At 50.1% G+C, this 20,583-nt stretch overlaps 2 protein-coding genes across 2 annotated transcripts; both read left to right on the plus strand.

Moving 5' to 3' along the window:
* Window positions 1–9,419: 9,419 nt before the first annotated feature.
* Window positions 9,420–10,358, plus strand: LOC311216178 (olfactory receptor 14I1-like; the record flags this gene model as incomplete). Its single annotated transcript, XM_084297723.1, has 2 exons — window positions 9,420–9,721; window positions 10,082–10,358. 2 exons carry the CDS (start codon window positions 9,420–9,422, stop codon window positions 10,356–10,358), a joined length of 579 nt encoding a protein of 192 aa, XP_084153849.1.
* A 6,751-nt stretch (window positions 10,359–17,109) lies between these two features.
* On the plus strand, window positions 17,110–18,045 carry LOC311216179 (olfactory receptor 14C36-like; the record flags this gene model as incomplete). The annotated part of the gene is made up of 1 exon (XM_084297724.1): window positions 17,110–18,045. One exon carries the CDS (start codon window positions 17,110–17,112, stop codon window positions 18,043–18,045), a length of 936 nt encoding a protein of 311 aa, XP_084153850.1.
* Between the last annotated feature and the right edge of the window lie 2,538 nt (window positions 18,046–20,583).

Genomic DNA, 20,583 nt, shown 5'->3' on the forward strand with positions numbered 1-20,583 from the left:
CTGCATTGCCCACTGCCCTCCCAGAAACAACACCCAGCAGGAGACCCTCGCAGGACCTGCTGCATGGCCCTGCAGCCAGACCCTTACCTTGTCAAGGGCTGTGCAGGTTTCTCCTGCAGGCAGCTCTCAGCATCCTCCCACTGCCAACTGCCTTCAGCCACTCTCTCCTTCTCTGCTCTCCCACTGCCAGCTGCAGTCAGAGCCCCCAGCCCTGCTGCGCTGTGCAGAGGAGCTGCTCCTGGGCACAGCTGTCTCTCTGCTTCATGGGACTTTCTGAAATGTGTTTTCTCTGTCCCATAAGACCGACCCAGCTCAATAACAGAGGCCCAGCCCAAGGCATTGAAATCACCCCTCTGGGGGCTTTGCTGATGAGCCCACAAGGAGTCAATTAGGCTCTGGTGCTTTAATGATTAGCTGTCTCCTCAAAAACTTCAGTGGCAGAGACAATAGCCATAGCCATGGACCCAAATATCTCATATCGCAGCTCTGTAGGAAGCTTCCCTGGTTCCTTGTGAGAAGGCACCACTGCTCGTATGGCATCCCTGTGGTGGAAACCTCTCCTGAAGTAGGCATCCCAACCCAGCAGGCTCCTTGAGGCCTGTCAGCCAACCAGACACAAGTCACCTCAGCAGCAGCTTCCAAGCCAGGGAACTGCTGCTGGCCTTGCAGCTTCTTGGCTAGACACAGCCAAGCCTTGTGCCTGCTGCTGTGCAGTCATGGACTCAAGCAGAAGGGACAGGACAACCCATCTGGGGGCCTTCTTTCTGCCTGGGTCCATCTGGGTCTGGAGGCAGAGGGGATCCCCCAGTCAGCATGCCAAGCAGGTGCCTTCTGCTGTCCTAGCAGGGCCACTGAGAGATGTCAGCCCAAAAGTGCAGATCCCAGGTCTATGTCAAGGCTGACCTGCCACCTCCAGACAGAAATGACCTCACAGTCCCTTTCCCTGACACATTCCTGCTGCAGGTTTATCAAGTGCAGAGATAGAAGTGACCTCACAGTCACTGCCACAGTCACATTATTCCTGCTGGGGCAGGAGATGCTGAGGCAGAGCTGAGCTCATCACAGCATTCCCACCCATCTCCTCCTTGCGGCCCACAAGCTGATCAGATCAGGGTGAGCAAAAGACTCAAGATAAAGGGAAGCAACTATAGGCTGTGTTTTGGCTTGAAGGGATACTTTGAGGTCAGGCATAAGAACAGTGGATTCCTGTCAGGGTATGGAGTAGCATTTAGGTTTGACGATTAATGTCAGTGGCTAAAATAGGGGAAGGGCTTTACATGACTGTTTTAAGCCAGCATTACAGCAGAATCAACATTGCCTGAATGTTCGAACCTCACAGAAATCATTAATTTCTGCTGGCCAAACTCCTCTTCCCTCCCTCAAATCTCACATCTCTCCTGGCCAGGCTTCTCCTGACTTCGCCATATCAGTCATCTTCCTAGGGGCAGCTTTCTGATGGCTTTCATGATCTCAGAGTATCTTTCTCATATCTGTTGGCTACTCCTTTCTTGAGATTGACGTGACACCTAAGTCAGGATGGTGAAGAACACAAAGGCTGTAGGTGAACCCTGCACAATGTGCCCAGCAGTTCTTGTACCACCCCAAAATTCTGTTTCCTGCCTCCAACTTTTGGATACAGAATGGCTTCTGTGCACCCAGGGTACCTTTTTCCAAACCCTCATGCATGGTTCAGTTTGCCCCAAGCGTCTTGGAGGCAGTGGCCCCCTCTGTGTAGAAAACTGAAAGCAGTCCTAAGGGATGACTTCAGGCAAAAGCTGACACCTCTGACATGACAACCCCTATCCAAGACCTCTTCCACTATGGGGCCTACCAGGTACTTAGAAAGAGCCGATCTCAGAAACTACATGCACAGCAAGTGCCTTCTGCTGCCCTACCATGGACACTGGCAGATGTGAGCCTAAAGACACAGATCCCAGCCAGGAGTCAATGGTGACCTGTCAGCTACTTCAGAAAGCAGTCACCTCACAGGCCATTTAACAGCCATTTGCTTCCTGCTGGACTCAGTGTTTCTGACGCACCACTGAGCTTATAATACCACACCTACAAAACACCCCCTTTTTGGGCCAGGACCTGCCCAGGTGGAAGTGATCTGGTTGTGATCCTCCAAGCCCATGGCACACTTGCTGGGCTCCCAGCCTCTCTGACACTCAGGAGCCAGTTCTGTGCCAGTCCTGTGAGGTGCTACGGCAGGAGGGACCTTGCAGGCAATGTTCCAGCCCCATGCCTGTTGGTGGTCTCTCAGCTCCTTGTGCACAGTGAAGATCACGCTCACATCCAGAAGTTGTGTGCCTGAAGCCAGCCTACAAGACACTCACGGGAAGCATCCTTGCAGCCCCAGCCCCAGCTGGCGGTACTGCTCTGCAGAGAAAGGGGGCTGTTGTGCCGTGGGCATGGGGCACTCTGCAGGGCTGTGCTGGGCAGGCTGGGAGGCAGACCCAGCTCATGGGGTCACTGCCATTGCCCCAGGGCTGCAAGGAATCACTCACCATGCTCCTTTGCTGGGGCTGCTGTGTGCCCTGTGGCTGCAGAGCTCTCCTCTGCCTGCTCACACCAGATTGAGCACTTGAGCTCTGTTCAGTCCACCTCGGAGGAGATCCCCCCTTAGGAGGGAAGTGCTGCAGTGGAGGCCAGCTGTGCCACTGCCGTGCCCACTGCCTGTCCCTGCCTGCAGTCCCAGCACAGCCCCACAGCAGCACTGGCACCAAGTGATAGGAGCAGCCGGGCCTGACCCCACCAGCAGGGCTCAGCAGGACAGGGCGGCAGTGGCAAGAGAGCAGCTCTGCATGCCCCAAGCGCTGGTGCTCCCTGGCCGTGCTGCTGGGATGGGACTCTTTTCCTCTGCACCCCTGCACACGGGCACTGCCCCTGCAGAGCCAGGCCTGGTCTCAGAGGAAGGCTTCTCTCTGTAGATGTCAGAGACTGACTTTTGAAAGTGTGATTTGTGCTGTTGGACTCTGGTTGTCAAGTATGTTGTGCTTTATCCTGGCAGACAACTCAGCACCATTTAGCTCATCCTTACCCCCAAAATGCTCATTTGTTGAGATAAGGATGGTTTGATAGCAAAGGAAAGGAAGAGATGTTGCTGCTGCTGCTGATGATGATGGTGATAATGTAGTTTAGTAAATCAAGCGTTGCACAGTGCAATTGCTCACCACACACTGACCGATACCCAGCCCGTCCCCAAGCAGGGGTCCCCCTGAACCTTGGCAGCCTGCCTCAGGATCTCCTGTGTAGGTCCTTTGACCTTCTTTTGTTTTATGTCAAAATCAGCGGTGGTGGGACTTCATTCAGGCCACAGACATCCACCATTATCTTCCACTCCCCATTAGAATTTTGCACTGTCCATATGAGCCTGTTAAAGAGTGAGAGCCTTGCTGATCACTCGTTGGCTCTCCAGTCAATGAACCAGGTCATGCATGGGAATCAGGGAGCCTCTGTCAGTGCAATACTGCCTCATATGCGCTGTTGTGGTAGCGATTGGCACCTGCTGCTCATTGGCCATCAGCACCTCCACAGCAGAAAGGTCCTGTGAGAGAGTGGGCAAGGTAGACAACTGTTTAAAGGTAAGCCTTTGGATCTTTGGAGTACCCTTTCCTGAAGGAGTCTATACTAAGGATGCACAGAGCTTCTGGGCCAGTCTCAAGGGGTTGCTTTTGCCACTCTTTCCCATTAGACTCACATCAGCCTCCAATACAGTTAACTACTGGGATTCTCCCATCATTCCAGAAATACAATTGGGTTCTGGCCCTTTTAGCTCGATGGCATTACACTACACTGTGCATTGGTGTCCTTTAAAACCTAACACCTGCTGTGGGTCTGATGTGCCAAGCGAGTAATCCTCAAAGTCCAATACACCCAGTTGCCTCCTTCCTCCCCGCAGATGGAGGTAGAACCCCTCTAGTCCCGCTCATAGTATTCATTACTCTGTTTGGAGGACTGCCCACTAGAAACAGGAGCAGCAATTTTCTCAGAAGAACCACTTTTTGTGAATGTTTTTCCTTGCGCTTCATGTATCCATGCCTCTAGGATGGAGGTAGATTTTCCATCCCATTTACTCATGGCTTCTCCGTGATCACACAGTTAAAACCACAGAGCTGCACGTGGTATGTACCCACTATATCACCTTTCTTGAGCAGAGGGACACTTACACCTGAGAGCTGAGGTATTGGTTCGTACAAGTGGGGAGGAAGATGTATTCTCTTGTAGTTCTTGGACCTACTCAGACAGTTTCTCCATAGACGAGACACAGGTTTGTAGGGAAGAAGAGAGACTTTCTTTGTAATGCCATAGCTGGCTAGCTGATTCATCCACCATGGGTTCCTCTTGGTCTTTCCTGGTCATTACTGCCAACGAATTGGCATATGATTATGGTGCGCTCTCTACAAACTTCTGTCACATGGGTCATGTGCAGTTGACTTCATTGGGATCTTTGGACAGCTGTTAGTTTTCTAGGTTTCTACAAATCGCCTTCAGCATGGGTAATTCCCTCAGGTACAGGATACCGCTCTGCATGGTGGTCCACTTGCCTGGTTGACATAGAAGATCTTCCTTCACGGGATACCTTTCTTTCAGGCCTGAGAGGATTAAGTTCCTTGTGCCCTTTTCCACTGGCTTTCTCAATCACCCCTCACCTACAGGAGGATCCCAGCTGCTTGGCTTCCCTGCCCTCTAAATCCAGACTGTTAGCCCCCTTCTCTCAGCACTGGAGCAGCCAGCTGACAATGTGCTCACCGAGATGATGGCTAAAATATTTTCCCATGTCTCGTAGCTTACACTGGGATAGGGATCACATGGTTTCTGATGCTTATATGACCTCTTCTTCTTGGTCATCCTGCCTCCATGATGGACCAACTTAGGAGAAACCTTCCTCTTCTTCCTCCTCCTTTCTTGTCTGGGTGCCTGGGTTTCTTTCCTTTCTAAAGAAAAACTGACTTTTACACCCATTGTTTTCTCCTGCATAAAGACGCAACCGATACTGGCACAGGCTGGTTCTCTGGCCCAGCCATGGGGCCCATTGCAGGTGCTGGAGTGGCTGCAGGGCCCATCACTGGAGTTGTTCTGGCTGCAGGGCCTTTTGGATGAGTTGGAGTGGCTGCAGGGCCTATCGCAGGTTTGGGAGTAGCTATAGGGCCTGTCACGAGTGTCAATTTAACTTTGGGCCCACCTCAGGAGCTGGAGTGCCTGCAGGGCCTGTTGCAGGGTTTGGAGTGGCTTTGGACAGGCCATATGCCTGTCCTGGAGGAGAAGGGGGAGGTGCAGGAGAAAGGGAGAGGGAAGAAGTGGTGAAAAGCATCCCCCACTGTCCATCCCAGTTCCACCCACCCTGCATAGGTTTACTCCCCAAGGAGAAAAGGCAAAGAGTTTAAAAGAGTGTAATTCTAAATAATTTCTAAGAGATGAAGAGATGGTTCCTGAGGTATGGAGGCAGCAATTATTTTATCCTGTCATAAGTCAGCGTTATCCAATACAGCAAAACAGTAACCTTAAACCAGCCCCCAGAACTGACAAAGAGCACACCATGGATGACAATTAGTAATGTGCTGTACAACACAATTCTGAAAACAAGCACCACAGACCCCAGGTCAAAAATATCAATGCTGTGATCAGCAATTGTTAAACTGATCTAATGCTTATCACAATTTACTTTTAAAACGCTGTGGTCAGATCTGTCATCTCAACCTTTGTGCTCCATGCTAAGCACCAAAAAGCCTTGCTGTGGTTTGACCCAGCAGACAGCTCAGAACTGTACAGATATTCATCCAATGGACTGCAGGAGAGAAGAGGGAGAAAAAAAAAAAAAAAGTAAAAGTTTATGAGTTGATATAAAAGCAGATTAATAGGACACAAAGGAAATAATGATAACAACAACAATAGCAATAAATTGTTATTATATATTTCATCATCATCATTATTATTATTATTATTATTATTATTATTATTATTATTATTATTATTATTATTATAGACAGAGATATAATTATTATTATGGCCTGGCACATCAGACCCACAAAATGTATCAGGCTCTACTAGACACCAGTGCACAGTGTACCCTAGTGCCATCAAGCTAGAAAGAGGTAGAACCCACCTGTATATCTGGAGTGACAGGGGGAACCCAATACATAACTGTACTGGAGGCTGAGGTGAGTCTAACTGGGAAGGAATGGCAAAAGCACCCCACTGGGACTGGCCCAGAGGCTACGTGCGTCCTCGACATAGGCTGCTTCAGGAGAGGGAATTTCAAAGTTCCAAGGTGGGGCTTTGACATAGCTGTCTTGGAGACAAAGGACATGAAACAGTTGTCTACCTTGCTTGGCCTTCCACAGAATCCTTCTGTTGGGGGTTTGCTGAGGGGTGAAGAACAGCAGGTGCCAATGGCTACCATGGTGGCGCACCTGAGGCAGCGTCACGCTAACCGAGAGTCCCTGATTGCCATCCATGAGCTGAGTCATCGACTGGAGAGCCAAGGTGTAGATGCAGAGCTTGGGAGCGTGGTTTAGTGATGGACTTGTCAGCACTAAAGTAAAGTTGCCTGACCTGGGTGACACGTCCCAGAGTAGTGTCAGGCACAATGCAATTCTTTTTGCCTTCTGCATCTACAGCACAGGAGGTAGGATTTTTCCCTGCTCTATTGACTGGGCAGCTCTTTTCACTTTACTCAGTTTAGGTTTGTGTGGCTGGAGGGGGACAATTTCCCAAAAGAAGCCAAGCTCATGGGTACAGCTACAGCCACAGGAAGATTTTTTTTTTCACTTTTCACCCTGAGTTTTCCACAGAAGACCAAAGAGAGACCATGGATGTCCAGTTGTCTACTAAGATTCATTTAGAATTTCTCAGGATCAAACGGTCATTTCAAATTTCTTTTTTCTTTTCTTTTCTTTTCTTTTCTTTTCTTTTCTTTTCTTTTCTTTTCTTTTCTTTTCTTTTCTTTATTTTATTTTTTTTATTTTTTTTTATTTTATTTCATTATTTTTTATATTTTCCCTGATTATCTTAGAAAGCTTTTCATGTGCTGAACTGTGCTACAGTTACAGGAACAAAGACTACTGCTGGCAGTGGAGGTGTCAGACCTCCAGACTCTGTTTTTCTTCCCAATGAAAGTCTCCAAAGAAGTCCCCCTGGATCAATAGCAATAGGAGAATGATGCTCAAAACTGAAATGCAGTAAAATTCAGCCTTTAAAACAAAAAAAATATTTGTATTAGCTGCTTTTTTGAAATCTTCTTCCTTAATTACTTCATGCAAGCTCTGCCATTAGCTGTACAAGTCTTGAAGTCATGAAGAAAACTATGGAAGAGATGTCAGGAGTTTCTGCATTTTAATGAGTACCATGGTGTATTTTGGTCTGATGCTATGACGCTCAGGTACTGAGAGGAGAATCATGCAACTGCTAGAGAAAGTGAAGTCAGGAGGAAAAGCTGAAGTGACTTGGAGTATTAATGGGCCCCACGGAGGGCTGTTACTAATGAAGCCTCCCCAGGGCCTTGTTAGGGCAGATAATTGGAGGCCATGGTTACAGACAGGCAAAGGCACTGTGCTGAAAAAAGTCTTGTATTCTTCTAATGAAGGAGAAGAGGCCTCATCCCTGGAAGTGGGAGAGGAGATCCTGCACTCCGACATCTGTGTCAGGGTCTTCCTGGGGTCTGTGGGATGGGGTGGGCAGTGTGATGCCATGAGAAGAGCAGTGGTATGAAACTTCTGAGGTTCTGTACAACGTTGAAATGAATCAATGATGCCCCATCACAATGATTATAACATATCTTCTCCTAAGCTCTAGCCAAAGGGGCAGCTATGGCTGTTGTCTCTGTTACTCAGGCCTATGAGGACACAGCTTCTCATTAAAGCACCAGGGCCTCATTGCCTCCTTGCTGCCACCCATGAACTAGGCAGGGCTCATACCATTCTCCTCACTTGGCCATGCACATCCCCATCTCCTACTGACCAGGAAGCGTCCTGTGGAAGATGTTAAGGGAAAGGATCTTCCTTCCCAGAGGACAGGGGTCAAGGCCTGGCCCTTGTGCTTGGTGACACACATCCAGTTTTCCTACACCTCAGTGTCACCTTCACATTGCCTTTGTCTCCTTGTCCTCACTGTCTCCAGGGTTCTGCTCTAACGAGCTCCAAGGGAGGCTGTGTCAGTGCTGGCCCTCAGGGGGACACTGCAGGAAACATGCCTCTGACTTGGACTTCTGGAGAGATGTCTTCAATTGTCTCTGAGTGCCTGAGGTTCGTGGGCTCATCAGCAAAGCCCCCAGAGGGGTGATTGCAGTGCCTTTGGTTGGTGTTGTGCTGCTGAGCTGGGCCGGACTCGTGGGACAGAGAGAGCTTGTGGCAAGAGGACCCTGGTGCAGAGAGACAGCTGTGCCCAGGAGCAGCTCCTCTGCACAGCGCAGCAGGACTGGGGGGCTCTGACCGCAGCTGGCACACAGAGAGGAGAGAAGGAGAGAGGGCTTGGAGGCAGCTGGGTGTGGGAGGATGCTGAGAGCTGCCTGCAGGAGAAACCTGCACAGCCCTTGACAAGGTAAGGGTCTGGCTGCAGGGCCATGCAGCTGCAGGTCCTGGAGGGGTCTCCTCCTGCTTGTTTCTGGGAGGGCAGTGGGCAATGCAGTAGGCTTTGAGAGTCCTGCTGGGCTGCAGTGCGAGGTGAGGAAGTCTGGCAGAAACCTCAAGTATTGCCATAGGCCAGGTCTCCCTGGTCTGCCCAGAACACCCTGCTCGAGCAGGCCATGTCAGGCTCTCTGTCAGCTGCCTCATAGTTCTTGCAGCCATGGAAAAGAAGACAAGCTCACAAGCTCCATCTGGCTTTCTGTGGCGCTCCTCCCTCAGCAGCCTTCTCCAGTGTCTTCTCCGTTTTTTCAGGGAAACAGTCTAACGGGATGGTCCTGCAACTCACATAGGGGTGACACAGGGCAGCTAAGAACAGGACTGCTGGGCAGAGCTGCTCTGCTTGATCTTCACCAAGGGACACTCCCACAGGGTATCAAGAGGAATGCACAGGAAATTTGAGGACATTCAGCAACCCAATTCCTATCCTAAGCTTTGCCAGGCCTACTGGGATAGAATAAAGCAAACAAAATACCTACAGCTCAGCTCTGCACTCAGATGAGTTGTTTGCGACAACTAAAAAGTAGAAGGCACTTGAGGTTCCTTCATGTTCCTGCTTTCCTCTTGCTGCACAGGAGGAAGGAATGCTAGGGAGCCAACAACTACCCATTCTTCCAGTGTCACTCTCAGCTAGCACCAGCCACAGCTCAAGCAAGAGAGCTGCAGAAAATGTCTTCACATACTGAGCCTTGGACTGGGGTGTACTCTAAGGCTTGCAATAGTTCTTCCACAAAGAAATCTTTTATAACTTTTTCTACCATTTTCTCTCAAATAGGCAGCCGTGTTCAATGTCAGAAAATGCTCAACAGCAGCTCTGTGAGTGAGTTCCTCCTGCTGGCATTCGCAGACACGCGCGAGCTGCAGCTCCTGCACTTCGCGCTCTTCCTGGGCATCTACCTGGCTGCCCTCCTGGGCAACGGCCTCATCCTCAGCGCCATAGCCTACGACCACCGCCTCCACACCCCCATGTACTTCTTCCTCCTCAATCTCGCCCTCCTCGACGTGGGCTGCATCTCCACCACTCTGCCCAAAGCCATGGCCAATGCCCTCTGGGACACCAGGGCCATCTCCTATCAAGGATGTGCTGCACAGGTCTTTCTGTTTATCTTCTTGATGTCAGCAGAGTATTCCCTTCTCACTGTCATGGCCTACGACCGCTATGTTGCCATCTGCAAGCCCCTGCACTACGGGAGCCTCGTGGGCAGCAGAGCTTGTGCCCAGATGGCAGCAGCCGCCTGGGGCAGTGGCTTTCTCAATGCTGTCCTGCACACAGCCAACACATTTTCCCTTCCCCTCTGCCGAGGCAACTCTGTTGACCAATTCTTTTGTCAAATTCCCCAGATCATCAAGCTCTCCTGCTCAGATGCCTACCTCCAGGAAGTTGAGCTACTTGTTTTCAGTCTTTCTTTTGTATTTGGTTGTTTTATTTTCATTGTATTGTCCTATGTGCAAATCTTCAGGGCTGTGCTGAGGATTCCCTCTGAGCAGGGCAAGCACAAAGCCTTTTCCACGTGCCTCCCTCACCTGGCCGTGGTCTCTCTGTTTGTCAGTACTGGCATGTTTGCCTACCTGAAGCCCCCCTCCATCTCATCCCCGTCTCTGGATCTTGTCGTGGCAGTTCTATACTCAGTGGTGCCTCCAGCAGTGAATCCCCTCATCTATAGCATGAAGAACCAGGAGCTCAAGGATGCCTTGAAGAGACTGATGACTGCAGATGTTTCACAATCAAAAACATAGATTATTTTTTTCTGCATATGACCCACAATACAGTGCATGCTCAAGGTTTGTTCTATTATCTTTTTTTGTCATTTTTCTTACTCTGCAGGGCATCACCACCAGCTCAGAACTATGGGTTGCATGGGAAGAAGGTTCAGCAATGGCTGGCCAGTCCACTGCTCATTGCTCATCTCATAAAGGCTCCCTGGGAAGTAGGATGTCCAGGAGAAGAGCAGGGCCCCCTGCAGGTTCATGGGAGATGTATAAAGGGAAACCCATTGCTGCTGGTGCCAGCAGGCACATCATACACTCACAGAGAGATGAACACGAGTGAGCACAAATGCCATCAGCCATTCCTACAAGTCTCATGAAGGCCAGTGGGGCAGACAGTGTCATGAGGTTAAGTAACATGCCCTGGGAAGGCACCTGAATCCTGCTCTGAGATGTGCTTCCTTGAAGCAAGGTCCCTGTGACCATTCCTCATGCCGTGGGGCATCTCAGAGGAGGGCAGAGCAGGGCAAAGCACTGCAGGGCTGAGGTGCCTCCCAGCCTCTGGCAGTGGCTGTAGGAACCAGAGGGACACTGCAGGCACTGCAGTGCACTGTGCGTGGTGTGCAAGGCAGAGACTCATGTCTCGCAACAGTCCTGTGTGTATGAGGAGCGTGGGAGGCCATCTTAGATGTGGACACCTCACAGAGCGCTGTCGTTGCCCTGTGTGACTCCAGAACCAACCCCCAGTGTCTCTGTGAGATTTCTGTAACCTCCCTCTCACAGGCTCATTACAGATGCCCCTCTCTGCTATGTCACACTACCCTGCCTTTCTGGACCAGGCCATCAAGCATTTGGATCAGAGAGATTTCTGGGGACTTGGAAAAAGCAGACAGCAAACTTGTCTTCAGGAAGGACAAGAAAAAGGACTGGGAGATTTGCAGTTGTCACCTCTGCCCATGGGAACGTGATGGGGAAAGTCCTGCCGCAGGTGAAGCAGTAGGGGAGGGGAGAGAAGGGAATGTGGTGAACCTGGATTTAGCAAGGCCTTTGCCATAGTCTCCTGGAGTCTCCCTTTAGCCACATTGCTGATATTCACACTGAAGAAGGGGATGAAGTTGGGGGGGACATTAGTGATACCAAGTCCTCCTGCCAGCTAGTTACCAGCAGCACCCTTCAGTCATGGGCACTTGGGCCAACACTCTTGACCCTCTTTTTTATCTCCCTTTATGATGTCATGGAGCACTTTTCCAAGTCTTGATCTTTTCAACATGAGTTATTCTTTAATTCAGTGACTTCTTCCCTTGGAGTTCTGCTTGAAGAGTGGGAGGTGGAGGAAGAAGGAAAAAAAAAAAAAAAAGTTGGGAAATGTCTTTTGGTAAATGTTTGCATAAGACTATTCACAGAAAAAGCCTACTTTGGTAGATAATACTTGTCCACAGTGCTGTCAATAATAAATAAAATAAATAAATAAACAAATAAAATAATAATAATAAAAAACCTATGAGACTAAATCAAGAGAATTCATAGAAAAATAAAAAGCTGGTGGTGTTGCCATAAAAGACTCTTTCAGCTGTTACTTAGAGACCTTTTATGCACAGGTTCCCATTTTTTCCTAGACCTACTTTCGTGGCTGGTTTCCATTCTCTATTCAGAGGTGGCCACTGCCTCCAGGATGCCCTGGGGTAGCCAAGGAACGCAGATGGGACAAGTGACGAGAGGGAGCACTTTTGGAGCGCAAGCTGAGGGGCATGAACTGAGGCTAGGCCCTACAGGGGCTGTAAAGGGCTGCTAAGCAAAGAATCACAGAACTGCTCATGTTGGAAGGGACCTTAAAGATCCTATGTGGTTCCATAAGGTTCACAAACACCCAAATCTCAAGCCTGTGCCACACTGCTGCTGCCCTAGGCCTTTTACTTCAGACGTAGGCCTTTTCCTGCAGCATATACCACGTTGGTCATGGCACAAAAATACTGTTTCTACACCAGAGATCTGGAGCCTCCTTCATGTGAGGCCACATTTCAGTGTCCTTCGTGCTGCTTACAGGGTTTTGTCACATGGATGAACTGGATCACAGAATCCCAGAATCATTTAGGGTTGAAGAGAGCTCCAAGATCACCTAGTCCAACCTCTGACCTACCACTAACAAGTCCTCCACTAAACCATATCACAAAGGATCACTGAGTATTCTGAAATTCAATACCATGCTTATAATAATTATACATAATTATTATTATAGTTATTGTTATTACTGTTATTACTGTTATTATTACTTTGCCTCTGAAGCACAATCACAGAATCAGAGAATCATACAACAGTTGAGTTGGAAAACACCTCGACGATCATCTAGTTCCAACCCCAATGCCAGAGGCAGGGACACCACCCCCTAGATCAGGTTCCTCAGGGCCTCATCTAACGTGGCCTTGAACACCCCCAAGGATGGAACATCCACAGCCTCAGCAAAAGTATTCCACTCCCTGGAATGCAAGTCATCAAGTCCCATAGACTTGTACTTCTTGAGCTTCTTCAGGTGGCATCAAACCTTCTCTTCACTTAAAACAGGTGGGAATTTGCACCCCCCAGCCTCTATCTATGGGTTCAGGGAATGAAAGACTTGGGAAGCCTGACTGGCAGGGAAGATTGAAGAAAAGAAGTTGTTGAGTCCTTCAGGCTTCTCCATGTCTGTCATTACCAGTTAACCCTTGTCATCCATCAGAGGGGGTACACTCTTCTTGGCCTTTCTTTTCCGAGCAATATACCTGTAGAATCTCTTCCTATTATTCCTTGAACCCCTTTCCAAGCTGGGTTCCATTCATGCCTTGGCTTTCCTTTTCCCATCCCTGCACACCCAAAACTGAAACATGTGAGAGGGCCTAGGAAAAGTAACTCTTGATCCACAGAAGCCATTTGGGAAACAAAACTTGTAGGTAGGAAGCACAGTTTTGTGGAGGTGCAGAGCTGATGGGCACATTGTGCAGGATGCTCCTAAAGACATTTGTGTCCTTTCTTTCCTGACTACAATGCTACTTCCTTCTCAGGAATGGAGGAGCCAACAGAAGTGAAAAAGATACTCTGTGATCATGAATGTCATCAGGAAGCTGACCCCACTAAGATACGGGGAGGTTAGGAGAAGCATGGACAAGAGAAATGTGAGAATTTGGGGTGAGAAAATGAGCATGGCCAGCAGAAATTAATGATTTCATAGAGATAAGAAGGTGCATGTAATGTTGACGCTGTAGTAACAATGACTTGAATGAATCATGTATGACCCTTTACCTTATTTAGGCAGTAATTTTAATCCTGAAACCTAAATGCTACTCCAACACTCTGACAGGAATCCCCTACTCTAATGCTTGAATTCAAAGGATCCCTTCAAGCAAAATTAAGCCCATAGCCCCATTCTCTTTCCTTTATTCTCTTACTCACCCAAATGCCTTCCGTGGACACTAGTATTAAAATGCTCTACTGATCCTTAGATTTCTTGGCAGACCTAAATAAAACCCTAAACCACAGAACTTATCCATACCCTAACGACAGAAGAACACCAAACATTCCCAATAAAACTCTGTTTACTCTCTAACACAGAAAAGTGAGCCCGAGTCCCTAAGGGACTAGGGAGATGCAAGCTCTGCCTCAGGATCTTCTGCCCCAGCAGGAGGAATGTGACCATGACAGTGACTGTGAGGTCACTTCTGTCTCTGCACTTGATAGGGCAGCAGCAGGAACGTGTCACAGAAAGGGACTGTGAGGTCACTTGTGTCTGGAGGTGGCAGGTCAGCCTTGACTTCTCCCTGGGAGCTGCACTTTTGGGCTGACAGCTGCCAGTGGCCCTGCTAGGCCAGCAGAAGGCACCTGCTTGGCATGCTGACTGGGGGATCCCCTCTGCCTCCAGAGCCAGGACGACCCAGGCAGAAAGAAGGCCCCAAGATGGGTTGTCCTGTCCCTTCTGCTTGAGTCCATGAGTGGGCAGCAGCAGGCACAAGGCTTGGCTGTGTCTAGCCAAGAAGCTGCAAGGCCAGCAGCAGGCCCCTGGCTTGGAAGATGTCACTGAGGTGTGTCTGGTTGGCTGAGAGGCCTCAAGGAGCCTGGTGTGTTGGGATGCCTACTTAAGGAAGGGTTTCCACCCTGATGGAGCTTTCTGTGGCATTAGGAAAGAGCAGGAGAGGAGAAACACTCACGAAGCGTGCCCTGGAACTTTGGCACTGGCCATGAGGAGGAAGAAATATCCAGGGGAACAACTGGTCTGCCTGTTAGAGTCAGGGGTAAAGAAGATATTAAGTACCACAGCCTTTACCTTATCTCTAGATCTTCACCAGATTTCCCCCGTGTCCAATGAAGGATGATGATTCTGCTTAATTCTCTTTTATTTAAAGTATTTCTATAAGCAGTCTTTATTGTCTTTGACAGTAATAGACAGATGGAGCTCCAGCTGGGCTTTGGCCTTTCGACTTTGACCTGCACAGCCCCATAACATTCAGGACACAGCTCCAGACAAACTGACAGCATGCATGAGAACGAAGAACAGAAAAAGTAGAATCTGGTAGCCTTCCACCCACTGTTTTTCTGTGACTCTGTGATACAGTTCCATTCAGCTGGTTACTCCTGTATTATCCAAACGTTCATAATGCTCGTAGTGCTACTATCTTGTCAGAGATAGCACAGTCACACAAAGGTTGAAGCATCTGCCTGCAGATATGAACGGCTGACAGAAAGGAGCATCAGTGTGGGGGAATGTTGAGAAACTGCAGGATTTTGCCTAAAGTAACTTCTTGATGTTTACAAGGAGAAGGACCCTGTCCTGCACCAGAGGAAGAGTAACCTCATGCATTAGGGCAGACTGGGACCCTGCTGAGTGTGCAGTGGCGAGGTGGAGGAGGGCTTGGGCACCACGAGGGATACCATACGAGCAGTGGTGCCTGCTCACGAGGAACCAGACCAGCTTCCTACAGAGCTGCCTTACGAGGAACGTGGCCACCAAGAAGATCTGAGTTATCAGACTCAGCTCAGATCCCCTGGGACACCACACGAACAAGTGCCAACAACTAGCCAGTAAAGAGGTGCAGGTCTGGGAGTCACTGGGACATCCTCATGTGGTGAGGAGCAATGAGAATGGCAAGACTCAAAGTCCCAACAGGATTGAGGTCTTTGTGTCCATGGTGATGGCTCTTGTCACTGTCACTGAGGCCTATGAGGAGACAGCTTATTCTTAATGCACCAGGGCCTCATTGCCTCCTCACCCCCACCATGAACCAGGCAGGGGTCGTACCATTCTCCTGCACTTGGCCATGCACATCCCCATCTCCTACTGCTCCACAAAGAGCCCGGAGCAACCTGTAAAGGAAAGGATCTCTCTTCCTTGAGTAGGGAGTCAAGGCCTGGCCCTTTTGCTTGGTGACACACATCCAGTTTTCCTGCACATCAGTGTCACCTTCCCATTGCCTTTGTCTCCTTGTCCTCACTGCCTCCAGGGTTCTGCTCTAACGAGCTCCAAGAGAGGCTGTGTCAGTGCTGGCCCTCAGGGGGACACTGCAGGAAACTTGCCTCTGACTTGGACTTCTGGAGAGACGTCTTCAATTGTCTCTGAGTGCCTGAGTTTCTTGGGCTCATCAGCAAAGCCCCCAGAAGGGTGATTGCAGTGCCTTGGTCTGGTGCTCTGCTGCTGATCTGGGCCAGGCTCGTGGGACAGAGAAAACACATTTTAGAAAGTCCCACGAAGCACAGAGACAGCTGTGCCCAGGAGCAGCTCCTCTGCACAACGCAGCAGGGCTGGGGGCTCTGACTGCAGCTGGCATGGGGAGAGCAGAGAAGGAGAGAGGGCTTGGAGGCACTTGGCAGTGGGAGGATGCTGAGAGCTGCCTGCAGGAGAAACCTGCACAGCCCTTGACAAGGTAAGGGTCTGGCTGCAGGGCCGTGCAGCTGCAGCTCCTGGAAGGGTCTTGTGCTGGGTCTTGTTTCCGGGAGGGCAGTGGGCAATGCAGTAGGCTTTGAGAGTCCTGTTGGGTTGCAGTGCGAGGTGTGGAAGTCTGGCAGAAGCCATTGGAGTGTAATAACCTAGCTACCCTTAGTAAGCCAAGAGTGTGATGGCCAAGCCTCCGTCAGACACTGCAGGGGATGCAGATTGGATATTGGGACACCCCAGATTGCGAATATCCAGCTCTGTCTGTGGGGCATCCTCCTGGGCTGCGTGCTGCTCTCCAGAAGGATGCAGGGCGGCTGGAGTGAAGCCTCGGAACCTCTGGCTAGGACGGAAGAGCTGAGAACTTGCTCACAACCCACTGACAAGGTGAGGCTTCTGTCCATCTGCACTGGGACTGGGACTTCTCTGCTCTCAACTGTCTTCAGTTTCTTCTCAGGGAAACACCTGTGTGGGATAGTCCTGAAGGTCACAGATGGGTTACACAGGGCAGCTGAGAATGGCAGTGTTCAGCAGTGGCATCTGAAGCTCTGTTCTGCATTGAGATGCATTGTTTGAAACAGCACTGCAAATTCCATTGACCTGATCTAGAAATGGACTGAACTAGAGTTTCCCCCATGTTCCTGCTTCCCCCTGCTGCACAACAGGAAGGAGTCCTGTGCAGCCCACAGAAGCCCTTGCTCCCAGTGCCACTCTCAGCCAGCACCAGCTGCAGCTCAAGCAAGAGAGATGCAGAAAGGTTCAGCTGCATAGACAGGGGTTTGGCTGGGTGGTGCTCCTAAATTTGCAATAGGTTTTCCTCAGAGAAGCCTCTTCTAACTTTGTTCTCCCTTCTCGTCTTCAGCAGACAGCTGTGTCCAGAGTCAGAAAATGCCCAACATCAGCTCAGTGAGCGAGTTCCTCCTGCTGGCATTCGCAGACACGTGTGAGCTGCAGCTCCTGCACTTCGCGCTCTTCCTGGGCATCTACCTGGCTGCCCTCCTGGGCAACGGCCTCATCCTCAGCGCTGTAGCCTGCCACCACCACCTCCACACCCCCATGTACTTCTTCCTCCTCAACCTTGCCCTCCTGGACCTGGGCTGCATCTCCACCACTCTGCCCAAAGCCATGGCCAATGCCCTCTGGGACACCAGGGCCATCTCCTATCAAGGATGTGCTGCACAAGTCTTCTGTTTTGTTTTTATGATTGGAGCAGAATATTCCCTTCTCACCATCATGGCCTATGACCGCTACGTTGCTATCTGCAAGCCCCTGCACTATGGGAGCCTCCTGGGCAGCAGAGCTTGTGCCCAGATGGCAGCAGCTGCCTGGGGCAGTGGCTTTCTCAATGCTGTCCTGCACACGGCCAACACATTTTCCCTGCCCTTTTGCCAAGGCACTGCTGTGGACCAGTTCTTCTGTGAGATCCCCCAGATCCTCAAGCTCTCCTGCTCAGATGCCTCTCTCAGGGAAGTTCGGGCGCTTGTGCTTAGTGTTTCTTTACTCCTTTGTTGTTTCGTCTTCGTAGTGATGTCCTATGTGCAGATCTTCAGGGCAGTGCTGAGGATGCCCTCTGAACAAGGCCGGCACAAAGCCTTTTCCACGTGCCTCCCTCACCTGGCCGTGGTCTCCCTGTTTGTCAGCACTGTCGTGTTTGCCAACCTGAAGCCCCCCTCCATTTCCTCTCCATCCCTGGACCTGGTGGTCGCACTTCTCTATTCTGTGGTGCCTCCAGCTCTGAACCCTCTTACCTACAGCATGAGGAACCAGGAGCTCAAGGATGCAGTGAGGAAACTGTTTCCATACATTCTTCTTAAGCATCCATGATGTGTTTGGAAGATGTATTCTTAATAATATGCAAATATTTTGATTCACATTATATCATATCATTTTTATCATTACTAGTGTTATCATAACATTGTCATTAATAAGAATCCCAAGAGAAATCAAAGGGTATTTGGGAAAATGACACAACATTTTTTACATCATTTTTCTCTGTTAGTATTTGAACAATATTTCATTTTGTTTTTAATAATCTCATTCTTACCATTCTGAATGTTACTTCTTGTATTAGGTTTGACCACATCATCTAATGTACATATAGAACCGGACTTCCTTGGTAAATAAAGATAATAAAGATGTCAGCAAAAATTCATTGGTCTTAGTATCCCTTTCTTCCCATCTTCTGTCGAGCTGGGGGAGCAGCCCCAACATCCAGGAGGGGCTCAGGGCCAAGATCCCAGCTGCCATGGTTAGGAGCAGTGTATTTGGATTAGACCTTGTGGATGTAGGTGACAGTCCTGTCGTCTCTATAGCAGGGCCAGCACAAAGCCTTTTCCACGTGCCTCCCTCACCTGGCCATGGCGTCCATCTTCCTCAGGCCTGTCATGGTTGCCTGCCTGAAGCCCCCTTCCATCTCCTCCCCATCCCTGGACCTGGTGGTGGCAGTTCTGTACGCGGTGGTGCCTCCAGCAGAGCATATGCTCCTCTGTAGCATGAGGAGCCAGGAGCTCGAGCATGCCTTGTGGAAATAGATGACTAGATGTGTCTTGGATGCAAGAAATTTTTGATCTGCTTCTGCACATGTCTTGTAATACAAATAATTGGCATAATAGCCAGTATACCTGTTTTGTTTTGTTTTGTTTTGTGGTTGTGTTTGTGCATATTCTTATAAAATTAATTCAGCTAATGAACACCCATTAAAATGAAATGGATGTACCTGTTGAATATAGCTCATAGACTCTATGATTATGAAGCCATGCTCTCTGTGAATATAACCTTAAGGAAGTTAAGATTTAACTGCCTGTTTTGTCTGACATCCTTCTTCTGAGACCAGGCTTGGCACTGCAGGATCAGTGACCGTGTGCAGGGGTGCAGAGGAAAAGAGTCCCATCCCAGCAGCACGGCCAGGGAGCACCAGCGCTTGGGGCATGCAGAGCTGCTCTCTTGCCACTGCTGCCCTCTCCTGCTGGGCCCTGCTGGTAGGGTCAGTCCCGGCTGCTCCTTGGTGCCAGTGCTGCTGTGGGGCTGAGCTGGGACTGCAGGCAGGGACAGGCAGTGGGCACGGCAGTGGCACAGCTGGCCTCCACTGCAGCACTTCCCTCCTAAAGGGGGATCTCCTCCGAGGTGGACTGAGCAGAGCTCAAGTGCTCAATCTGGTGTGAGCAGGCAGAGGAGAGCTCTGCAGCCCCACGGCAAACAGCAGCCCCAGCAAAGGAGCCTGGGGAGTGATTCCTTGCAGCCCTGGGGCAATGGCAGTGACCCCATGAGCTGGGTCTGCCTCCCAGCCTGCCCAGCACGGCCCTGCAGAGTGCCCCTGTGCACCAGGCACCACAGCCCCCTCGCTCTGCAGAGCAGCACCGCCAGCTGGGGCTGGGGCTGGGGCTGGGGCAAAAAGGGGGTGTTTTGTAGGTGTGGTATTATAAGCTCAGTGGTGTGTCAGAAACACTAAGTCCAGCAGGAAGCAAATGGCTGTTAAACGTCTTGTGAGGTGACTGCTTTCTGAAGTAGCTGACAGGTCACCCTTGACTCCTGGCTGGGATCTGTGCCTTTAGGCTCACATCTGCCAGTGTCCATGGTAGGGCAGCAGAAGGCACTTGCTGTGCATGTAGTTTCTGAGATCGGCTCTTTCTAAGTAGCTGGTAGGCCCCATAGAGGAAGAGGTCTTGGATAGGGGTTGTCATGTCAGAGGTGTCAGCTTTTGCCTGAAGTCATCCTTTAGGACTGCTTTCAGTTTTCGACACAGAGGGGGCCACTGCCTCCAAGACGCTTGGGGCAAACTGAGCCATGCATGAGGGTTTGGAAAAAGGTACCCTGGGTGCACAGAAGCCATTCTGTATCCAAAAGTTGGAGGCAGGAAACAGAATTTTGGGGTGGTACAAGAACTGCTGGGCACATTGTGCAGGGTTCACCTACAGCCTTTGTGTTCTTTTCCATCCTGACTTAGGTGCCACGTCAGTCTCAAGAAAGGAGTAGCCAACAGATATGAGACAGATACTATGAGACAGATACTATGAGACAGATACTATGAGGCACAAGGCTTGGCTGTGTCTAGCCAAGAAGCTGCAAGGCCAGCAGCAGGCCCCTGGCTTGGAAGCTGCTGCTGAGGTGACTTGTGTCTGGTTGGCTGAGAGGCCGCAGGGAACCTGCTGGGTTGGGATAGAGGGGTTTCCACCCTGATGGAGCTTTCTTTGGTAGTAGGAAAGAGCAGGAGAGAAAAAAGTGCCACAAAGTGTTCCAGGAAGGCTGGCACTGGTCACAAGGAGTAAGATATATCCCTCAAAGGGTCATGCTGTGGTGCCAGAGGTCACCCTCTGATCAGACCCTGGCTTTGTGTTTCAAGGAACAGCTGGGGAGGACTGACGA

The sequence above is a fragment of the Netta rufina genome, assembly GCF_964035555.1.
Source record: "Netta rufina genome assembly, chromosome: 18".
Lineage (NCBI taxonomy): Eukaryota > Metazoa > Chordata > Aves > Anseriformes > Anatidae > Netta > Netta rufina.